The 24,028-nt window shown below is 39.1% G+C and overlaps 1 protein-coding gene across 6 annotated transcripts in view; it reads right to left on the bottom strand.

The window, feature by feature from the left end:
* BICRAL (BICRA like chromatin remodeling complex associated protein) overlaps positions 1-24,028 on the bottom strand; it is a 79,350-nt gene that overhangs the window by 22,872 nt on the left and 32,450 nt on the right. For 4 of the 6 annotated variants that reach the window (XM_073339020.2, XM_073339025.2, XM_073339026.2 and 1 more), the window contains 5 exons: positions 12,547-12,595; positions 7,634-7,682; positions 7,466-7,534; positions 2,899-4,602; positions 481-586 (listed from right to left, as the gene is read on the bottom strand). In XM_073339020.2, the coding sequence (XP_073195121.1) occupies positions 481-586; positions 2,899-4,602; positions 7,466-7,534; positions 7,634-7,682; positions 12,547-12,590 (1,972 nt within the window). In that variant the 5' untranslated portion in view covers positions 12,591-12,595. The other 2 variants (XM_073339021.2, XM_073339027.2) reach the window with 2 other exon arrangements.

The raw sequence follows: 24,028 nt of genomic DNA, 5'->3' as shown, positions 1-24,028 counted from the left end.
TTAGATTCTAAGACATCCATTACTAGGAAAGACAAAATGGTGAGCAGTTAAGAGTTGTTATCACATGAGGATGGCGGGAAGTCTCAAAGGCATAACTGGAATTTTGCGGCAGAAGATCTTAGTTTGAAAGTGACTTGATATTTCTCACTTCCTATGCTTAAACACATCACACAGATGACACATTTGGATTGTGGGAAAATATTTTTAACTGCTCATTGCACAAGGACATCTTGTCTATCATTCCAGCAAATAGAATCAGATGGCTACTAGCAATCCTTGCTGGAAAAAGAGCATATGACCAATTGTTAAAGAGAAAGTCTGTGGGCTCAGCACCGTTGTCCCTCAAACGGAAAAAAAAAAGAATAATTGTTAGGACTCCCCATTGCCACCGACCATCAGTCAGTGCCTGACATAATGAAGGAGAACCCACTATAAATGCCAGAGGGATTGGGGAAAACCATCATGAAAAGAATATCTGACCTGGCAACGTGTTACTCAGAAGACCCGTTAGCTGAGGTTGTCTCAAGCTATCCTGTGACTTTGATGCAGAAACTGGTGAGGACTGGTTCATAACTTTTTTCTGAGCCTGTGAAAATGCCATAGAGAAATTAAGGTTAGTCTAGTAATCACTGAAAGTTTTAACAGACCTAATAACAATACAAAAATGAATCCTACAATTGAGTTCAACTCTTCCCCTACCCCCCGTGATTATGTAAGAATGGCATCAAAGAAACAAAATGAGAACAAAAACTATACTTTCAATACATACTCATGTCTTCTGAGGAGATTTCTTATTATATTATATTTTCTCTACATAGGCCAGTTTCCTTCAAAGAACTCCCCCTCCAAATCTAAATCTTCTAAAACAGTTCACCATCTGCAAGGTTAACTGTGCCATAATAGCAGTAAGTCTAGTTTTACTTTCTCTCAATACCAACACAATGACCCCCACACCTAGAAATGTTAATAGAAAAACTCAGTGCAATCATATTAATAAATTTAAATCTCAGATGAGCTGGCACACATAGCATCTAATAGCTGTTGTGTGATATTTTAATGACATTTGGAATTCCAAACATGAAAAATAATCATGTTGAGCTGACTGGTTGGAAATTAACTATTTCCCTACACTCCCTTCTCTTCTATACTTTCTGTCCTGACATATAAATAATTAGATCTTATAAACACAGTGCCAGTCAGTCCTCATAAGTACAAAGAGTACTGATGTGTAACACGTTTCCTGTGTAGAACTGGCAGCACTGGAATACTGAAATGTTCTGGGAGGCCCTTCTGCAGAAGAGGAAGGAAATCTTCAAGACTACTGTACCACATCCCCATAAAACAAAAAACTATCCATCCCTACCCATCCTAATAAGTGCCTTCAGTACAGGTTTTATAAATGCCACTGTCCTAAATATACAAATTTGAAGAGTTGCAGGAGAGTACAACGCCAAGGAAGTAGAGAAAGTATGGAAAGTCACCATTTGTGAGATAACTAAGTAACCCTTTTTTCCTCTGGAAATCATATCTGCATATTCTTAACTTGTGAGGGTCTCACAAGCTGTACAAGGATCCTGGTCCAGAGAGTGGTACACTACCTAACACTGACTAATTAATTAAAATATAATTTACCAATAAAATAAGGGTGGTTTGAAATTAAAAATATGGCTGCGAGCACAGAAAAAAGCTAGAGCTAATCATGGACAAGAACTGAGGTAGCTGGGGCCACACAGCCCTTTTTTGCCTCAGAATTTTCAGTGCCAACAAGAGGACACTTCTGTGGCTCCAACGGACACTGCTTTTCAAAACTTCCCAGAGCTCCCATCCCACAAGTGGGAAAGTACAGAGGCCACCTCAAAGAAGAACAGGTAACTAGACCAATTTATTATGCTTAAGGAAAACACAAAATAACTGTAGCTGATTTCAGAAGTGGTGTAAATTCCCACTACTGATCACGTGACACTCGTCATTCACTTACTGCGCCCAACAACACAAATCAATCCAGCTCATTTCTCCTATCTCAAAACACATATGCAGTTTCTGATTCAGAGTTACACAGAATATCACTATTTTAATATTTACTGATCACTTACTAAAGAAGGCATATTTATAAGGCATATTTATAAGGCTTTTCTTTCACAACTGATTATATGAGAATTTTTTCTCTCCAAAGAGCTCTATAAAATTAACCTCTTTGTAACTCTTTCAATGGTCTACACAAGAGTGTATCTCTGCCTCAAACTCCAAAACTGAAAATCCAAACTCACTGAGACATTTAAAGCCACACAAATAAAATATGCTACAGGGAATAATCCTGTGCTGGCAGAGAAATGGCCTAGAGCACCATATACCCTTTCCCATCTCCAATTTATGTGGGCCAAATACTGAGGGGACCTTCGCATGCGTAACTCTCATTGAAGTCAAAATGACCTTCAGGTACTTAGCACATGACAGAGTTTTGCCTTATGACTCTAACAGCGCAATTTTCAAAAGTGCTGAGCTGGCATAGTTCTGCTCCCACTGAAATCGATGGTAATACTTCTATTGATTTCACTGGAAGCAGAAACAGGCACACATGGAACACTTTTAAAAATCACACCACTAATCAACAAAAGCAAGATTCTCTGAATTAATGGGAATGATAGAGTCATCCACATTAAAGACACATTCGAAGATGGTTTTTGATTAAATGGTTGCAGCAAGATTAGATTTTTTTTCAGTAGATCAACAATATTTGTTTGTAAAACAATTAATGTAAGCACAGTAAATTGTGTGTGAATATTTGGAGAATACAGTATTAAACGATACCACCTATTAACGTCCTTCCCCACCAAAGAAAAAGGTAATGCTTTAGAATGCTTTTGTGCAGTTTTGTTGGTACTTAAAGGGTATTCATACCTGAGCAAAAGTGAACTGTTGCTGCGTTACTCCTACTGATGTGCGACTGAAAGTGCTGATAGATTTCGAAGAGGAAACTGGAAGACAATGGGATACACTCACTGAAACTTGTGTTCTGTTCTGCTGTGTAAGTTGATCTCCAGTAAAATTTCCTCCTGATGCAACAGACTGAACTGGTGGCCCCAGGCTGGGATGTACTGTGCCAGAAGAACTTACAACAGTAAATCGATTAGATGCTGACATATTTGAGACTGTAGACTGTCCAGGTGACATTGTAGTAAAACCTGATCTACCTTGAGAAACACTACTTTGACTGGGTGATAAATGCAACACTGTTGGTGATGCCTGTTGTAATGGCACCTGTCCACCAACAATTTGAGAAGTTCCATGATTTACTATAACTTGACTTCCAGGAGCTGTAAATGTCTGACCAGAAACTAACTGAACAGCTGTATTCTGATTATTCAGCATCTGTCCTGAATATGAATGGTTGGCCCTGAGCATGCTTGTAGAGTTCCTGTTCAGCATAACATGCTCAGCAGATACTTGGCTAGAAACCAACTGGGAAGGTTGAGTCTGAAGAAGTTGTCCATTTATGGTCTGCACATGATGAACTGAATTAGAATTGACAGAGAGACTTGTAGGTATGAGAAACTGATTCTGAGATACATGAGGCTGTCCCATAGGAGAATGGATAACAATACTACCTCCAGCATTACTAACTGTTTGAGGAGTAACTGATTTCCTTGTGTTTTGCTGATTAACAATATTAACAGACATATGAGGACCAACTACTGAATTTTGAGGTGAACTTGCTGAAGCAAAAGGAATCCCTTGTTGTACATGATGCTGCTGTATTCCCAAGTTATTCACATTGTAAGCTGTTTGCTGACCCATCTGAATAGGCTTTGGTTGGATATTAATCGGAACTTTATTAGAATTTGGTGCTAGACCCCTCTGAATAATGATATTATGCACTGGTAAAGATGTCTGAAAATTTGTGCTGTTAAATGGGACAGTTACAGGTTGTGCTACTGGACTTGAATTTGAGTTACCAAACAGTGAGTTACCATTAGGAGTTTGTCTATGAACCAAGAGTCCACTACTCATGTTTGCAGGTGCTTGCTGTCCACTGCCTTTCAATATAATCTGAGATCCATCAAGGTTGTTAATAGTCATCATGGAAGGTTGATTACTAAATGAACCAATCAGCTGTATCTGCCCCGAACCACTAATCTGATTACTATTAGACAAATGCTGGCTGGGAACACTAATTCCCACATGTTGCATAAAGCCATGTTGCACACCAACTGTATTGCTTGCAAAAGATGCTCCAACTGGTTGCTGTACCACTTGAGTAACTCCTATAGGTTGCAGCGTCTGACCTGAGTAATTAGACACATTAGAAGCCTGAGTAAAGGATGCTGATGAAGAAGGATGAAGCTGAGCTTGTGCAAACTGTTGGCTAGAACCTATACTGGCATCCAGATATGCCTCTTCTGCCAAAGTCTGTTCAGTAATATTGGCCTCCTGTAAGGACTTCTGAAGAATATCAAAAGGCTGATCCTCACTGAGATCAGGTAAAGGAGAAGATTCAAGTTCATCTTCAAGAAACTGAAGGCTACTTGACAGTTGTAGTCCATCACTAGGCCCCTCTCCAAGCTGATTGCTTACACCTTTGATGGAGGATTTAGGATCAGTGTTCTAAAATGAAAAACAATAAATAAATTACATTGCATTTTTTAAATAATGTAAGAATCAAACGGTTTCCAAATAAATTTTTCCCTGCAAAAAACAAAGCCCCTCTATAATAACACATCCTTGTAGCTACGTATGCATGGTGAAGTTCAACCCGTGCATAGGGCTAGCACAAAGCCCTTACATCACTTATGCGCTCAAAACAGACTGCTGGGGCAGCACAGCTAAGGTGCAAAATTCAAATCTCAACCCATTCAAAGCCAAGATGTCTTCAAAAACCCAATTCCTTTTTGGCAAGGTCTGGGTGTGAAATTCAGAGCCAATTTCAGATTCTGAACTCTGCCTCGCCCCTGAAGGGTAAGGAATTTTTGGCTTTGGACGTCTCACATAAACATTGTGCAAACTGCTGCATGACACATATTGTCATATTAGAAAACTCTCATACCTCTACCTTCAATGTTTGCTTTCGTCCCCCTTTCTTTGATTGCCACACTACTCCATGAGTATAATTTATTTATTCAATTCATGTTGGTGTCTGCCTTTTACTGAATCTAGCTTATTTTATGAAAGCATCTCTGTCACTCTGGAATACTGAGGGATAGTTCTTGCTATTTTATTAAAGGTTTTCAAAAAAGTAACAAACCTTGCAACTTTACCTGTAAAACTATAATATACAGTACATGCATGAAAACACATGGATTAAATCTGGCACATATACTCTATCAGCACTTCAGAAACACCTAAAATTTAGGGGCCAGATTCTCTGCTGTGTGCACCTTCTATTAGGTGCAGCAGAAGTGGGACTAATTGAAACCTGGTTACATCTCCCAGATTCTCTGTCCACATGAGAACAGCCTGAGGACTGCTCTAACATGTACCAGCTGACTATGCTACCCAAGGGACCATCCATCATCTGGGAATTGTGCTCTGGCCACTCCCTCTCCATGTGCAGAGAGTCATGTCATTGTGGTGCATTCCACTCTAGGAAAAGGCAGTGGTGGCAGCAGAGGGTATATGAGAGGCTGAAAATAGAACACAGTGAGTGACATGGGCTAGCATTAGAAAAAATGGGTATAAAATGGCTTTGAACAAATGCAGGCTGGAGATCAGGAGACTGTTTCTAACCATCAGAGGAGTGACGTTTAGGAACAGCCTCCCAATAGGAGCTGTGGGGACAAACAACTTAATTAGTTTTAAAAGAGAGCCAGACCAATTTATGAGTGGGATGTATGACATGATTGCTTGTGATGGTGGGGGGCTGGGCACAGCAACCTTGAGAATGCCTTCTGGTTCATGTCTGATATTCTTAAAAGCTCATGCATAGCTGTCACCTGTAGGGGTCATCAAGGTATTTCCCCCCCAATATATTCTGGTGTTGGTTTGGGTGTTTTGATATTGGTTTTTGTGGTTTTTTTGTTTTGCTTTTTTGTCTCCTTTGAAGCATCACAGATGGCGATGGCTGGAGATGGGACCCTGGATGGAATTCTGGGTGGTACTGAGAATTCTCTCTCAGGTGCTTGGCTGGCTTGTTCTTGCTCACATACTTAAGAGGCTGGTTGCCCTATGTGGGGGTCAGGAAGGAATTTTTCTGCAGGTCATACTGGCATTGACCTTGGGGATTCTTCACCATCCTCTGTGGTACGGGTGCAGGTCGCTTGTCAGGTCCATGTGGGTGTATTTCACTTAATATCCTGCCACTGAAGGGTCCTTTGGTACTGGTGCACCTCAGTCCCTCCTACTCTCTGCTGGTGGGTTATAATAGTTTAGTTTCCTGTGGGCTGTAACACCTTAGTCTAATTTCAGCTATCGGGTTTAGTGTGCATGTATTGGTGTCCTGTGATACACAGGTCAGACTAGATTGATCTGATGGTCGCTCCTGGCCTTAAATCCTATTACTCTAAATGGCAGTGAGGGAAGAATGCAGGATAGTGCCCCACGAACCTACAACCAAAAGCCCTCCTGCCCCAGCTCCCACTGCCCTCCTGGCTACTTGCCCATCACAAACGTCTCAGGCTGTAGCAGGCTCTCTGCCTCTCCCACAGCCCCTAAAGGATCACTCCTCCCGCAAAACAATCCCATTGCCCTCAGCAACACCCACCTTCCCCAGCGTCTCCTGTCTCCCCTTAATACCGTTTCCTATGGGCACCCCCAAAGTCTCCAGTTTCTGAGACATGCAGGAAATAGGCTCCTGCTTCCCCCACTCCTGCTAATCAGCAGGACCGAAGGGAGCAACCACTGACTGTCACGGGAAAGAAATGTCATGATGCCCACTTCTCCCATGAGCACCTTCCTGCTTTCTCTCTGACACGTGGGAAGAGACCCTAGTCAAAATCCACGACTTTACTCTCCTTTATTTGCCTCCTTAAAATTCACCTGTACCATGGTATATACCGGGAACTGCTGTCTAATGATGGCGACATAGGTGGCAAATTGTGATCATTGTTCCTGGCTAGCTGAAAATTGTGCACACCCTAAAACCATTTTCCCAGTTTCATCCAACCAACGTGTTTTTCTTATCCTCCTGTCACATCTTTGTCTTTTAGATTGTAAGCTGTTTGGAGTAGGGAATAATGTCATTCGCTCCATGTTTGTAGTGCAATATAAATGTTAATAAAATAAATATCATAAATAAATAATAAAAGGAGCAGATGGTGAGGGCAGACAATTTGCCTCTATAAAACCTGTGACTACAAAAAAGTTATAGGTGCTTTGAACATTCATTCACAGGTTTCCAGGTCTAGACGTGCCTATTTTATGTCATTTATTAACATTCTCAACATCTACTCCATTTAGCTGTATACAGGACAAACAAACCATGACGAAAGCGTGTAGTCACAATAAATACACATTTTCTCTTCTGAATACTTACATTGGAGTTGGCGAAAATTGAATTAGAATTGGCTGCAGAGTACCCTGCATTAGTCAAGTCTTCATTGCTCTGTTAAGGCACAAATGTAGTAAAGTAACGTTAAACTAATAGTAAAGCAGTCACTAAAGTCCGTGTAATTTTAGAATAGTATAGTAGAATACTACTTACAGATTTACTACTAGGTCCATGTAGAAAATAATTCAGTGCCTGTGGATCTCTTTTTAAAAAGAAACAAAAGAAGTTATCACTTTTAAGTACTTACATTTGTTAAAAAAGCATAATTAAGACAAAAAATAATAAAAACCTTGAGCCAGGTGCTCCATTCATGTAAATCAGTGTAGCTCCACTGACTTCAACAGAGCTATACCAACTTACATCAGCCGAGGATCTCTTTTTTGTTTTCAGCTAACCATGTTAATATGTAAATTTATATTTTTCGCCTTTTTTTTTCATTACTACAAAAAAATCTAAATATCACTTTACATGTTTACTTCCATTCTATAGGCCAATACTGATTACACCATCTGTTAAAATAAATACCCAATAATCTACAACACAAAAGAGTTTGCATTAAATGGACAAACAATGATATTAGATCAAGAAATGTAAGCACTAAAGTATCTTGTCTTCCAACAGTGGCAAATGCCAGGTCTTCCAGAAGGAATTAATAGAACAGGTAATCATCAAGTGATCCATTCTGTCTCCCATTCTCAGCTTCTGGCAAACAGAAACAAGGGACACCATCCCTGACCATTTTGGCTAATAGCCATTGATAGACTTATCCTCCATGAATTTATCTAGTTCTTTTTTTTAACTAGTTATAATCTTGTCCTTCACAACATCCTCTGGCAAGGAGTTCCACAGGTTGACTGTGCATTGTGTGAAAAAATACTTCCTTGTGTTTGTTTTAAACCTGCTGCCTATTAATTTCATTTGGTGACCCCTATTTCATGTTTTATGAGGAGTAAATAACACTTCCTTATTTACTTTCTCCACACCAGTCATGATTTTATAGACCTCTATCATATCCCCCCTTAGTCTCTTTTCCAAGCTAAAAAGTTCCTGTCTTATTAAACTCTCCTTATACGGCAGCCGCTCCATACCCCTAATCATTTTTGTTGCCCTTTTCTGAACCTTTTCCAGATCCAATATATCTTTTTTGAGATGGGGTGATCACATCTGTACACAGTATTCAAGATGTGGGCGTATCATGAATTTATATAGAGGCAATATGATATTTTCTGTCTTATTATCTATCCCTTCCTTAATGATTCCCAACATTGTTTTCGCTTTTTTGTCTGCCGCTGCACATTGAGTGGATGTTTTCAGACAATTATCCACAATTACCATTCAAGAAAGAGATCTTGGAGTAACAGCTAATTTAGACCCCATTATTTTATATATCAGTGGTTCTCAAACTTTTGTACTGGTGACCCATTTCATATAGCAAGCCTCTGAGTGCAACCCTCCTTATAAATTAAAAACACTTTTTTATATATTTAACACCATTATAAATGCTGGATGCAAAGCTAGGTTTGGGGTGGAGGCTGACAGCTCACGACCCCCCCAAGTAATAACCTCATGACCCCCTGAGGGGTCCCAACCCCCACTTTGAGAACCCCTGTTATATATATAGTTGAAATTATGTTTTCTAATGTGCATTACTTTGCATTTGTCAACATTGAATTCCATCTGCCATTTTGTTGCCCAGTCACCTAGTTATGCGAGATCATTTTGTAGCTCTTCGCAGTCTGCTTGGGACTTAACTATCTCAAGTAATTTTGTATCATCTGCAAATTTTGCCACCTCACTTGTTTACCCCTTTTTCCACATCATTTATGAATATGTAGAATAGGACTGGTCCCAGTACAGACCCCTGGGGGACACCACTATTTACCCCTCTCCATTCTGAAAACTGACCATTTATTCCTACCCTTTGTTTCCTATCTTTTAACCAGTTACCCTCCCATGACAGCTCATTTTGCTTAAGAGCCTTCAAGATAATATTTTGTTAAATGAAAGAGTGATACACGATTAAAAAAAGGGCAGCTAGATGAACTAAGTATTTGGAGTTCAAGTGTATTTAAAAAATACACATTCATGCAATGCAAATCTGGTGGTAAAAATTCTCACTGTATGCAAACAAATATGTGACTAAGTTACAGGGATTACTTTGTAGTTATTGCTAAATATAGCAATTATTTTCTTCACACACCCATTAATGTACACATTCAATTCAAAAAGTTACATGAACTCTTTGATTTAAAAGAAATAATCTTTATTTGTAAATAGTACTAATAAAACATTGTTATGGATCTCCCCAATAAACACCAAGGTCAATCTGAAACTTTCCCTCTTCTTTCTTGATCATCCTAAAAGAAAAATAGAAAACAAAATAAAGACACCTCAAGTTTCCACCTAGCATAAGCTCACAAACACCAAGAAAGTCATGCTGCTACTATACGCATGCCCTGAACCCTTCTGGTTCAGCCAGTTGTACTCTGTGCCTCTAGAATACGGCTTTAGTTTAGTATGCAAACATTTTCATGGAATTGGGTATCTGATTCATTCCAACTCAGCTAATTGTCATATCTATTTAAATCAAGCCTAATTAGCCACAATAAATAATCACAGTTGGCTTTTAATTAAACTAGATTGAAAATAGGGGGAAAAACCTGAATCGTTTTCAAAATCTTCATAAAGTACATTCCAGTTCAAACTCCATTGCGATAATAAGACAAATAGTGATTTTTAAATGTAAACTACAGAGTTAATCTTAGAATGGACCTATATTTGTTTCCTGCCACTTGTTCTGCTAATAAGATGGTAAGCTTTTGCTTACTAGTTAGTTCCACTAATTAAAGAAATGACTTTTATACTTATTTTAATTTAAATGGGAATTTTTTTTTAAAAGGAGAGAGCTGGAAACCTAATACCTGTATAAAATTAATATTAATGCATATAGTAGAGCAGAGGGCTCTGTAATCTAGCTGAAAAAGGTGTATAGTGAGTTCAAATGATTGGAAGTGGAAAATGGGCGAATTCAGGCGAGAAATAAGGTGTAAATTTTTAACAGTGAGGGTAATTAATTATTGGAACAACACTGCTAGGGACTTGGTGGATTTTCCATCACCTGAAATCTTTAAATTAAGACTAGATATATTTCTAAAAGCTATGCTGTAGCTCAAACAGAAGTTATACTATACACATTTTAAACATATTGCATGATATACATGACACTCAGTTAACATCTAGGCATCTAAGATCAGATTCTACTCACACACACTACAACCTTCACACACTATATTTTTAAAAGAAATCTTATTTTCAGTACAGATTACAGAACATTAAAAGGACAAAGGGGAAAAGGCTTCACTGTCTCATTCATATATGAACACGTTGGGTTTATGAGGTTTTGCTGATGCTTACCAGCTTTAATGATCATGACAAATTTAAATGTTGATGTTTCATCATCACCCAGCTAACCATCCTTTCTTATAACTTTTATTATTTCTAAAAATAAATCCATAAAGATAAGAAGACACTTACCAAACTGAAAGATTTAATGGAGACAAACTTCAGTTTTTCTGTCCTGCCATATGCTCTGAATGATAGCTGATACAAGCAGTAAAAAAGGACACTACAACAAATAATGCATTACACCCCAACACCCTCCTATTTGTAGGACCTCATCTTCTGAGCATTCTGTGGACTTGGACTGGAATTCTTGTAACTTGGCTTATTATTGAGCTGTTCCACTTTTGCTTCCATTTGGACAATTCTTAAGATGATGTTCCAAGCAGGATGTAAATATGTTCCCTTTGGTGGCTGAAGTCAGCAGTCTCATATTATAATACTGTACATGACGATTGTTAGGCAACACTACCAACAATTTGTTATTTTGGTAGCCTATTCACATACCAGTCTAATCTAATTATAGTGATTATTGGGCCTGATACTTCCTTCATTCCTTTTGCATTCAAGGCTCTCACTAGTTTCAGTGGAAGTTTTGGGTGCATAAACAATGCAAGATAAAGCTCACTATTCTCTATACTTGACATATGTGGGTAGATTTGTCTTCTTGACTTCATCTATACCTAGAACCATGCAGGAAAACTTTCCTATTGCAGTGACTGGCATAACATTTGGAAAAAAATTCAGAGTCTGAAAAAAGTACTAGATATTGGATATTCAATATATTCTACACATTTTGGACATATTACGATAAATGTCTGCTCTTAAAGAACTATACTGATATTTTTGCCAGCCAAGGGAAAAGGACTTCACCATGCCTACAGTGAATATACCTCAATTCCACAAAGCTTTTCTTGGTGGCAACTGTACCTAAATATTGATTTTTGAATCCCATATGGAATACACATCAATTTGCATGTAAAAGTGGTATAGAATGGAATAGAAATAATTCAAAGTAGGAAGACTGTGGTTTTGGTTGGCTGGTTGGGGGGGGGGGTTGGTTTGGTTGGTTGGTTTTTTTACACAATTAGGGATTTAAAATAAAAATGCCTTTGAAAAGACAAAAGTTGATAACCTTTAAAATTCCTGATTGTTTGTAATTCTTTATAATACTGGGTAACAATTCAACTCTTATTAAACTGGTACACAAATGCATTTTATCTTCTGTAAAAATAATTTTGGTGGCTTGTATTTTGAAACAGTCTATATATTTTAACTATATTTTCATTTAGAAGGTAATGTTTGTGAAGGTGCTATACTTACAGCCCTGAAGGCTAAAGTCCTTTATCTAGCCAAAAAAAGAGGTATTTTCTTTGCATCAATAGTGTAGGATAAGTTTCCCCGTTTCCTAATGTGACTCAGCACTGACCTGACAGAATCATCATTGGGCAAGAGGGGAAGTCAGTGTCATGCCAAATACCAGTGGACTACCAATTAGCATAAACTTTGATTGTGACTATCTGTTCATTTCACTTACAGGCCTCCAAACTATCACATGACACCAACTTTCAGAGACTTCTGGAAATTAATCATCTTTTATATGGATTATTTTTGTACAATGATTTTTGCATAGATTCTTCTTTAAGAATTTCTTAAGGAGAACTTACCCAATAAGATCAAGGAGACAGGACTCATCGTCGTCATCATCCATGACAACTAAAGGAAAAAAGGAAAGAACTGCTATTTCATCAAAATCAGATAAAAGATCTCCTTCAACAATAAAACAAAATTTCAAAGCACATCCATTTTTTCAATAAACAATTTGTGGGAATTGTGTGATATTTACTCTGGGCCACATTCTTAGATGAACTTGAACAACAGCCACCAAAGTTAATACGAGTCCTGAAGCTAATGTGAGTCCTGCACTCTTATCTGAGTGCAGAATTTAGCCCTGTGTACCTATCTGTGTAAACACAATGCAGTATTTTAATCCTGTCATTCTGTGGCTATTTTAAAAAAGGAGGAAGACAACAGCCTGACCAAACTGACTAACTGAATCACTTTGTAGATGGAAAAATGTTAATTATAGACTCATATTTCTCTCACAGTAAAATACTTTTCAGGAAATTTTTGTTTACAGTGACAGGTAACCCATCAGGGAACAAATAAGTGTTGCAAAACCTGGAACATTGGGGACTACGAAGCATGGTGTTTTGTTATTCACAATACAATAAGGTGAAGTAAGCTGAGGGGAGTAGAAACCACAGCCCAGTGGGCTGGGAAGAACACTATTTGCCCAACCTAAGTGATAAGGCACTGAGCAGCTGGCTGAGAAGTATGCTGTTTTCTCAGAACCCTTTAACACACATTTGTGTCAGTGGCTGGCCCTGAAATTTATGCCCACTCTTAGTTTCTTCTAAGTGATACTCATAAGCATACTTGAGTGATCTCCTGGTAATAGAAGTAGTAACTGAAAATCCTAAAAAAATCTGCTACACACATCACTTGCATTAACTGGATTGTATTTAATTACTTGTACATTAGTTCCACCCTCTCTCTACTTCCAAACCATCATGACCACCTTCTCCCCTACTCACTGCTGGTTCAGTTTGGTACAGATGTTCTTCTGCATTTATAAAGTTGATCACTTTCTCCTCTGTTTGCTCTGCTCTTTAGGCTTCTGAGATTGTAGGATTCTGGTTCTCCTACCACAATAACCATTATCATCTCATTTCACTGCTCTATCTCCTTTGCCCTTTTCCACTCTGTTGACACCCCTTAAGGTTCTATCCAGAGTGGATAAAAATCAACGATTTTTTTTAATAAATTTTTTTTTATTTAAATCGGATTTTTTTGATAAAATGCTTTTTGAGGAAAAAACCTATGTAAAGATACAGTATAGCTCAAAGATATCTCATCATGGAAAAGGGATTATAAATTATAATTCTATAGTATGAGACAATATATTCATGTAATGTTTAGGAAAAGTTTTGTAAATGAGTTCCAATAGTTCATGGATTAGGGACCCAATCTTATGGGGTTCCAGGGACTTCTGTATAGATTATTTAGGTTAATCTTTCTATCTATCCAATGGGACTCAATGCGCAGCCCAGAAGATACCGTCAGAGATGCTTAATTTTGCAGTTCTCAAACTGTGGATTTGTGTCTCCAGAGATAACATGCTTGTTAATAGCAAAAATATTTTTAAATTAATAATAAAGAGGTGAGAAATAACAGACCTCAACGCTATTGTCCCTCTGCAAATTTGTGTACACAGAGTCAACCCCTTACCTCTCTCTAAAAGTGCAAAGTTTCAAAAAGTTCAGTGAATAAGAAGATTGTTGGGGGCAGAATATATCTGGACAAGCAGAAGAAGCCTGGAGATAAATGTGTGAAGGGAGGGACAGGCAACAGAAACAAAAGTGAAACCGTTTGAGCAGCATATTCCAGAAGTCTTGAGGCCTTTCTGAGTGTAGCCTTCATTGATTTGAGATCTATCATAGCATTCACTCACTGGAAGGGAAAACCTATAATGGCAGCAGGCCGTAAAAGAGACCCAGTTTGGGAATATTTTAATGAAGATCCTCTACCTGTGGGTAAGAAGGCATGCGTACAAAATGCAAACAGTGCAACAATGAAATGCAAGGCCTGGTTGCCCAAATGAAACAACATCATGAGAAGTGATCCTTCTCAGGAGGAAGCTGCATTGAAGATGATGAAAAGAACATGTTTGAACATGCAGGATCTTCAGGTTGGTAAACGTTTTTATTTCATACTTCTTTCTTAAAGGCTGCCTCTCTTCCTTCTGGACTATTTTTGAATTCTCATGTTTGAGCAAAAAATATAGTTGTTACTCTATGGTACTATTATTTTAGATGCAGTTGTGATAAAAAAAATAAATAGCTGAAATAGGCAGATCTTCCTTTTACAATTTCACCTTTAAAGTAGTACTGAGTGTCAGTGAATGCAATGAGTAATACTAAATGAGCAGTGTGATAATAATAATTAAATAACTGCATTGACTTATTTTGTTTAGGAGAATCCATCCTCAACATACAGGATTCTGAAGACTATCCACAGTCAAGATCACCATCATTTTCAATAGTTTCAGTTATCTACCAATGATAGTGTTTCAGTCACATCATTTATGTCACATAGCCACAGTATATCACCTGTAGCAAAAAGAAAAAAAAATCTCCATCATTCAGAAACAACCATAGTTAAGTTTGTGATAAGAACCAGAAGATTACAAAAACAGGTAATTGATGAAAAAATTGCTCAGTTTGTTTATGCAACAAACCCTCCTTTCCGTATGATTGAGAACCCACACTTCATTAACATGGTTCAGTCATTAACACCAGGATACAGTCCACCCAACAGAGCAGATGTTGCAGGCAAATTGCTGGATAAAGTGTATGAAAGAGAAATTGAGCAGTGTGCAAAAGGTCTAAAGGGTGAAATTGTTAACCTGAGTCTTAATGTGTGGAGCAATGTCCACAATGATCCTGTTGTATGTGCTTGTGTGACAACAGAAGAAGGGAATGTCTTCTTTACAGAAACATTAGACAATAAGGAAATGCACACACAGCAGAATACTTACAAAAAGCTGTAACAAACTGTGAAAAAAAAATTCAAATGTCTAGTATGCAGCCTGGTCACCGATAATGCTGCAAATGTATCCAACATGAGAAGAAATTTAGAAGACAGTCCCAAGTTAATAACATACGGTTGCAGTGCTCATTTGATGCACCTCCTAGCCAAAGACTTCAGTGTTACAGAAATAAAGGCTAATGTTGAAATTGCAAAATACTTCCGTAACAACCACTTTGCAGCAGCTGCTCTGAAAAAAGTGGGAGGAACCAAGCTAACTCTCCCACAAGACGTGTGATGGAACTCAGTAGTGTACATAAGAACGTAAGAACGGCCATACTGGGTCAGACCAAAGGTCCATCCAGCCCAGTATCTTGTCTACCGACAGTGGCCAATGACAGGTGCCCCTGAGGGAGTGAGCCTAACAGGTAATGATCTACTGAGCTCTCTCCTGCCATCCATCTCCACCCTCTGAAAAACTGTTTTGAGCACTATATCAAGAACCGGCCTAATCTGATGACAGTTTGTGAACAAAATCGTGAAAAAACAGATGGCACTGTCACAACCAAAGTTCTCAACCTTGGGCTTAAGAGAAATGCTGAACACATGCTGAGTACCCTGAAGCCTATTTCTGTAGCCTTGAAAAAAATGCAGGGAAATAGCTGTTTTCTTGCTGACGCTGTTGACATTTGGAAGGAACTGAGTGAGATCTTAAAAAGAGAAATATGCAATGACAGAGTTAAATTACAAGCCTTAAAAAAATGAATGGGACAAACACTATCGCCAGCTCATTTTCTTGCAAATATTCTCAATACTCGGTACCAGGGTCAAACCTTAACTGCTGAAGAAGAGGAGTTGGCTATGACACGGACATCCAGCAATCATCCCTCCATAATGCCAACTATAATAAACTTTTTTCAGAGTAACAGCCGTGTTAGTCTGTATTCGCAAAAAGAAAAGGAGTACTTGTGGCACCTTAGAGACTAACCAATTTATTTGAGCATGAGCTTTCGTGAGCTACAGCTCACTTCATCGGATGCATACTGTGGAAACTGCAGAAGACATCATATACACAGAGACCATGAAACAATACCTCCTCCCACCCCTCTCTCCTGCTGGTAATAGCTTATTTAAAGTGATCACTCAATAAATAATAAACTTCAGAGCTAAAGGTGAACCATTCAAGAAACATATGTTTGCCGATGATGTTTTAAAGAAAGTCCCACCAGTTCACTGGTGGAAGTCACTTACGCACTTGGATTCAGAGACTGTTGAAATGATAATCTCACTTTTAACAGCAGTAACTTCTTCTGCCGGTCTATAAAGAATATTTTCTTTCTTTGGACTAATTCATTCCAAATTGAGAAATCATTTTGGACCTGAAAAGCAGGAAAGCTTGTTTTTCTTTTCCAGATTATGAGGAAACAGGAAAATAAAAGTGAAGACAACTGAGTTAGCTGCAAAAGCCAATATTTTAAGTTTCTCATGTTGACCGGGCTGACGTAATCAATTTAATTTTTGTTTTTTTAAATATTTCATTTAACTATTTTAGTTAAAAACAATTTTAACAAAAACAAACCTGATTTTAAAAAACTTGAATGTTTAAACTAAATTCAAAAATTCATGTGCTTGTTTTGTTAAAATATTATGTTTGCTGTATTAAGGTTATAACAACCACAAAAATGCACTTTTATGTAGAAATCCATGATTAAATTGAGTCTTCCTGACTAGTGATTTAAATCATGATTTAAATCAAATTGATTTAAATCTATTCCACCCTGGTTCTACCCTTACACTGCCTCTCTTGCCCTCCTTTACTCGCTCTTCAGGTGACCTCATCTGCTCTCACCATCTAAGATACAAACTCTATGATGGCATTTTCCAAATCTATCTCCATAACCCTGACCTCCCATCCAACTATCCAGACTCACGTCTCCAAATGCCTTTATATCATCTCCTCAGGAGTGTCCTGCAACTACCTCAAATTTAACATGTCCAAAATGAAATTTCTTAGTGTAGTTGTCAGCAAGGTAAAAAACAGAGGAAATTGAGAGAGATTACTATCTCCCCATCACCTAGACTCGCAAACAAGGTGTTATCCAAAATGGGTCTGAGGTGGGATAAGCAGGATGCATGCAGCCCTTCTACAGTGCAGAGGCCCACTCAGTAAGGATTCCCTCTGCATTAGTTTGCAGAAGCAGGTGACAGAGGGCCCACCACTGTGTGGATCCTCCAGTACTCACTGCTGTTGGGTGCAGGAGGGGAGGGGGACAAGTTGAGCCTACCGATGGTTATTTCAACTACTGGACTAAAGTAGCATCCATGGAGTGACTCTACACTCTACGAAAGAGAATTCTTTCCCCTATGGACTAGCCCATCTACTCAATGCCAAATCCAGGTATTCAGTATGGGTGCTGGGCTGAGGATTTAAACCACAATGACTTACAACATAAACACTATTTTATTATGTCACTGCACTCTGTAAATATGTACTATTAAGAATAAATGTTTAGCCTAGCCCTTTCTTTAACTGTATTCCTAGTAGTGTTTATAGCATGTTGTTCTTTCTATTGTTCTAACAGCAGAATTGTGAGTCCACACATGGAGTATTGCTTTAGTAGTGGGATTTTCTAAGGGCTTGTCTATACATACCCTATTACAGTGGCACAGCTTTAGGCCACTATAATGCTTCACTGTAGACACTCACTGCACTGACAGGAGGGGTTCCCCCATCACTGTAGTTAATCCATCTGCCCTAGAGGCAGTAACTAGATTGACAGACGAATTCTTCCATCAACCTAGCCCTGTCTATACCAGGGTTTAGTTTGGCATAGTTTCGCACTCCTGAGACACGTCACCATGCTGATATAAGTTTTCGGTAGACCAGCCCTCACATGCACAAGTCTCACTGAAAATCAATAAAATTTGTGCTGCATTACATAGGTGCTTTTGAAAACCCCACCCCACCCCAGCTCAGCTTCAGTATTTACATGTGTATCAAACCAATAAAAACAAATAACTTGAATTTGACAATAAAAGCTCAATCACTTGTCAAAATCTGCAAATTATAATTAAAAAAAGAAAAGGTAGGACTGAATGAAAATGCATTATAAATAAAAATTTCAGTGGTAATTCATATTCTTCTTTACAATCTTTACACTTTATGAAGTCTTGACACTAAAGACTTTTTTGACTAATTCAAAATGAAAAATATCTACCAATATGTTTTTCTTCAGTCTGCAAGTCTCAAGTTCTATTAAAATCTACCCAACATACTGTTAACAATACAAACGCTCCCCGACTTACACAATCGTTCCATTCCGGAAAGCCTTGCATAACTCGAATTTTGCGTAAGTTGGAAACGTTTACCCGACCATTACGCGCAAAAAAAAAAAAAAACCCTACCCCTCCTATTTCCAGCTTACGGAACTAGATACATACACTTTACATTTTAGCAAGCAACAAAGATCAAGGGCAGCCATGATAAGCAAGGTCCCAAACAAAAGCACACTTACAACATGCCAGAATAATGAATTGTGCTGTGAGCTACAGTCTCACATTGCCAGTGGACTAGACTTTTAAGAGCCCAAGTACAGAGTTCTTCACCTAGAAGGGAACTGAGCCACCCAGGGATTTGTCTATGTGAAACCTACCCCTTAAAACAGTGGTTCTCAAACTTTTGTACTGGTGATCCCTTTCACATAGCAAGCCTCTGAGTGCGACCCCCCTTATAAATTAAAAACACTTTTAAATATATTTAATACCATTATAAATGCTGGAGACAAAGCGGGGTTTGGGGTGAAGGCTGACAGCTTGTGACCCCCCATGTAATAACCTCACGACATCCTGAGGGGTCCCGACCCCCGACCCTGCCTTAAAACATAGGATCCTAAGCATGTACCCTGTAAATGACTAAAACTTTTTTTTAAATGAAAAAACTCAACCACACTTAAAATGGCTCAGAAATATGAGCACAGACATTACCCCTCAGGCTAGTCAAGATATGAGTAGCAGAGGCATATTACGTGGCATACTACAATATTTATGCTCATACACTTCCTAACTGTGAAATGGCTTTTGTGCAGAAACAGCCATAAGTCTTCAGTAAGTTACCTCTTCTGTTAGTAGGAAAGCACAGATTGTTTGAATATAGGCTTTGATAAGGAGGAGGATAGTTGTAAACATTGCCTCTGCAGTGTATCTGCATGCTCATTCAGGGGTCTGTTACACCAATTTCTAGGTTTCAGACAGAATTAGGCCCATAATCTCTAAACATCACATAAACAGAAAAAAGAGCATCACAAAATACAAATAACCTGGACGACAATCCACACATAACAGGTCTTTACAGATTAAATGTGTCAGTGCAAGATACCTGATTTAGGACCAACCTTATTCTTTTTTCTATATGTCTAATGAAATTCCCATTAATGCCATCAGAAATTCTGTGCATGTATGGAAAGGAGAATAGATTCCATGGTTTCCTTCTAACCTATCAGTGATTTGGTTCAATAGACATATGCAAAAAATCACTATCAGTAGTCTTTACACAATCAATGCAACAGTACTTCACACTAGCCAAAAATACACAGATCATATTGCTGGACATCTCATATCCAAAAATGGCTATCATCTACTGAGGGCATCATCCATATATATTAGAAGGGCCATATGCTCTCGGGACTTGATACAGTTCAAATAATAGAAACTGTAGCAACTTCCTACTATTATAGCCTCAAGTGACTGCCACAACTTCCTACTTAATATGATGCCATGCTGAACTGCAAGAGAAAAAATGATACTGCACATAGTCTGCAAAAGATCTGCAAATAGCATATAGAGGATGTGGTCTGTGGAAAAGTGGTTCAAGTTCAGAACTAAGTATGAAACTTAGAGGCTAATTAGATATTTAGATTTCAGAGTAGCAGCCGTGTTAGTCTGTACTCGCAAAAAGGAGTACTTTTTCATGAAAGCTTATGGTCAAATAAATTTGTTAGTCTCTAAGGTGCCACAAGTACTCCTTTTCTTTTTAGATATTTAGGCTAAATTCTGCTCGGTTCACTGGTGTAAAGCTGAAGTAATTCTATTTACCTCAATTAAATTATTCCAGATGTACATCAGTGTAACTGATAGCAGAATTTTATTCATAGATACCTAGATACTATTGTGATTGATGCTCTATAAATACCATAGGGGAACTAAATTAAAGATACTGAGCCAAATTCAATGTGATGCAAGCAAGTGTAAGTCCTTAAGCTTACCTGTTTAGAAAAAGGAGTAAATTCAAGAGGTAGGGTGGCCAGGTGTCCGATTTTCGACCGGAACGCCTGGTCGAAAAGGGATCCTGGTGGCTCAGGTCAGCACCACTGACAGGGACATTAAAAGTCCGGTCGGCAACATAACGGGGCTAGCTGCAGCTCCCGAAAGCAGTGGCATGTCCCTTCTCCAGCTCCTACCTGTAGGAGCATCAAGGGGGCTCTGCACACTGCCCCCACCCCAAGCCCCAGCTCTGCAGCTCCTATTGGCCGGGAACCGCAGCCAATGGGAGCTGTGGCGATGTCACCCGCGGACGTGCCAGCACACAGAGCTGCTTGGCCGGGCCTCTGTCTAGGAGATGGAGGGGGGACATGCTGCTGCTTCAGGAGCTGCTTGAGGTAAGCGCCACCTGAAGCCTGAAACCCTGGTCCCCTCCTGCACCCCAATCCCCTGTCCCAGCCCTGTTCCCCCTCCCCACTCTGAACCCCTCAATCCCAGGAACACCCTCCTGCACCCCAAACCTCTCATTCCCAGCCCTACAACAGAGCCCTCACCCCTCCTCCGGCACTTCAAACCCCTGCCCCAGCCTGGAGCCCCCTCCTACACCCTGAACCCCTCATTTCTGGCCCCACCCCAGAACCCACACCCCCAGTCTGGAGCCCCCTCCCATACTCCAAACCCCTCGGCTCCACCCCCCAAGCCCGGAACCCCCTTCTGCAGACCAAACTCTTCATCCCTGGCCCCACCCCACAGCCCACACCCCCAGCTGGAATCCTCACCCCCTCCTGCACCCCAACCCCCTGAGCCAGCCTGGTGAAAATGAGCAAGAGAGGGTGGGGAGAGCGAGCGACAGAGGAAGGGGAGGATGAGGTGAGCACGGGGTGGGGCCTCAGAGAAGAAGCAGGGCAAGGGTGTACGGTTTTGTGCAAGTAGAAAGTTGGCAACCCTAACAGGTGATGTGTAATATGTAAATTAAACTCCTTACATATATTTATTTCCATTTACCAATGTGTGCGCATACAGACGTCTAAGTTGGTATAATGTACACACCAAAGAGCTACAAAAGGTTGTAGAAAAGTTATAACTTTCAATAGGGTTTACTACTTAAACATTCAACCCCTTCTACTTGCACACTCCTCCCTTTTAGCCCTTCAACACACACAGACAGAATTTAGCCCATTATCTCTAAGTTTCACATAACCAAAAGAAAAAGAATGAGGGCCCAATTAAAAGCAAGCTTCCAACATACCAGTGATTGAGCTGTGAGTTGTTACCTCCTACAGACTCACTGCCAGTGGAGTGTAAGTCGAGGATATAAATGGTAAGAGTATGTGAAAATAAATAAATCTACGGGAGTTTAAGTGAGTCTAAACTGGAGGTGTTGGGTGAGAACTGGAAGATGTGAATTATATGAACCTCCACCCCTCTAGACTTTGACTCACCTCTGACTTTGTCTCAAAGACTGCAATTGGCTTCAAATCATGTTTGACAAGTACCAAATGCATTCTATCACTCTCACTCATTTCTTAAAATGCCAACAAATATTGAAAAATCTATTAACCTCCCAAACGATTAAAAATATGTACATACTTAGAATCTGCAGACTGTTTTCCATCAGAAATTAATAATTTTAAACTATATGATATATTGGGCATTAAAAGAATTATCAAGTAGTTATTATAATTTTATTAAACATTTCTTAAAGATCCAAGCCTTACACTCCCAGGAGACAGTCAAGGAAAGAGGGGGACAGCAGAAGAAAAGGAGCACAGAAAATCTGACATTTCACAGTTTCATGAGACAAGTATTTACATTTAAACAGCTTACACTACAAACTAATCAATTTAGATACAGATACCAAAGCATGACAGAAAAACACTGTGGATGTAGTTAACCTCAATAAACACCTACACTAGAAAAGCTGGATGGGCTACCTGTGTTCTGTCATGTTCAACATATTAAATAAATGAAAGCTAAGTAGTGTCTTTACTTTTGTTTTGTTTAGTATTTTTCCAGCACTGACAGAAGACGAACTGTATGAACTAACAGATCTGTTCTATCATCTCTCAGCTTGTTCAGCGACTGATCATTCTTCAATAAATTATGTTTCAGACCAAAATATAACATACAGGTTCATAAGCTGAAAGCAAGCTTTATTTCTCTCTTTAAAAATATTCATTTATCCACTAAAAGTGGGTTGACCTCTTTACTGAAATAGAAATATATATATTCTTCTGTGCTTCCAGATGATTTTCTGACATGCTATACTATGCTCTATGTATCTAGTGAAAACTTTTAACACAGAAATTACCCTTTCATGAATGCAGACCCAAAGCACCTACTAACATCAACAGGAGTTATAATGCAAGCACTGAATGTGGAATAAATTCCAAGTAATTGACAAGATGCATCATAACCTTTTTGGAAGCCTCTGCTATGTAGCATGTCAAATATGTAAGTATTATTATCATCTCCTCCACACAATTTAATCTGTCAAAAATCAATTTATCATCATCACACCAAATGTGGCCCTGTTCTAAGCAGGTGCAACCCAACTAACTCGCCAGAGTGGTGTCTGCTTACATTCAACCACCATTATCATCAGTGCCAAACAAAGACACAATATAACTTTTGAATGTCTTATGATGATGCTAGGCAAACTTTGATTTTTTTAAAATAATTTCAACAGATAATATTGATATTTATTTTAAGCACCTTTTTCTATTTTTAGCCATTTAAATTTTTACAGTTGCAGAAAATTATGGGGGAGTCAGACAATAACTATTTAATGACAGTAGACAGAGTCAAAAAGTTAAAGCCTTAACCGTTAAAACACAAACTGTCAACATGACGTGTCAAAGTATACAAAGTAAATAACCTTATATCAAACTCAAATAAGTTCTCCAGCAACATTTTTCTTGCTTTCCCCATCTGTAAATTTCAATTACTATCAATGAAAATATTTTTGTCAGTTTGTGTGTGTATGGTGAAATCGACGTTTACTGACATTTACAAATAAAAATCTAATCCTTCCAAGCCTACTTGTTAATAAATACTCTAGGACCCATAAGTGCTAACTCTGTGGGTGCTCCAGGACTGGAGTACCCACGGAAAAAAACAGTGGGTGCTCAGCACTCATCGGAGGGCCCCACCGACCACCTCCTCCCCCTCTCCCCAGCGCCTGTTGCCCGTCAGCGGGCCCCCCGGGATCAGCTGTTCAGCAGCAGGCAGGATGCACTGGGGGAGGAGTGGGACAGGAAGAGGTGGAGAGAGGACAGGGCGTGCTCAGGGGAGGGGGCAGAA

The sequence above is a fragment of the Lepidochelys kempii genome, chromosome 3 (assembly GCF_965140285.1).
Source record: "Lepidochelys kempii isolate rLepKem1 chromosome 3, rLepKem1.hap1, whole genome shotgun sequence".
Taxonomy (NCBI): domain Eukaryota; kingdom Metazoa; phylum Chordata; order Testudines; family Cheloniidae; genus Lepidochelys; species Lepidochelys kempii.
Note: the sequence above shows the minus strand (reverse complement) of the source record. Positions and strands in the feature narration are given on the sequence as shown.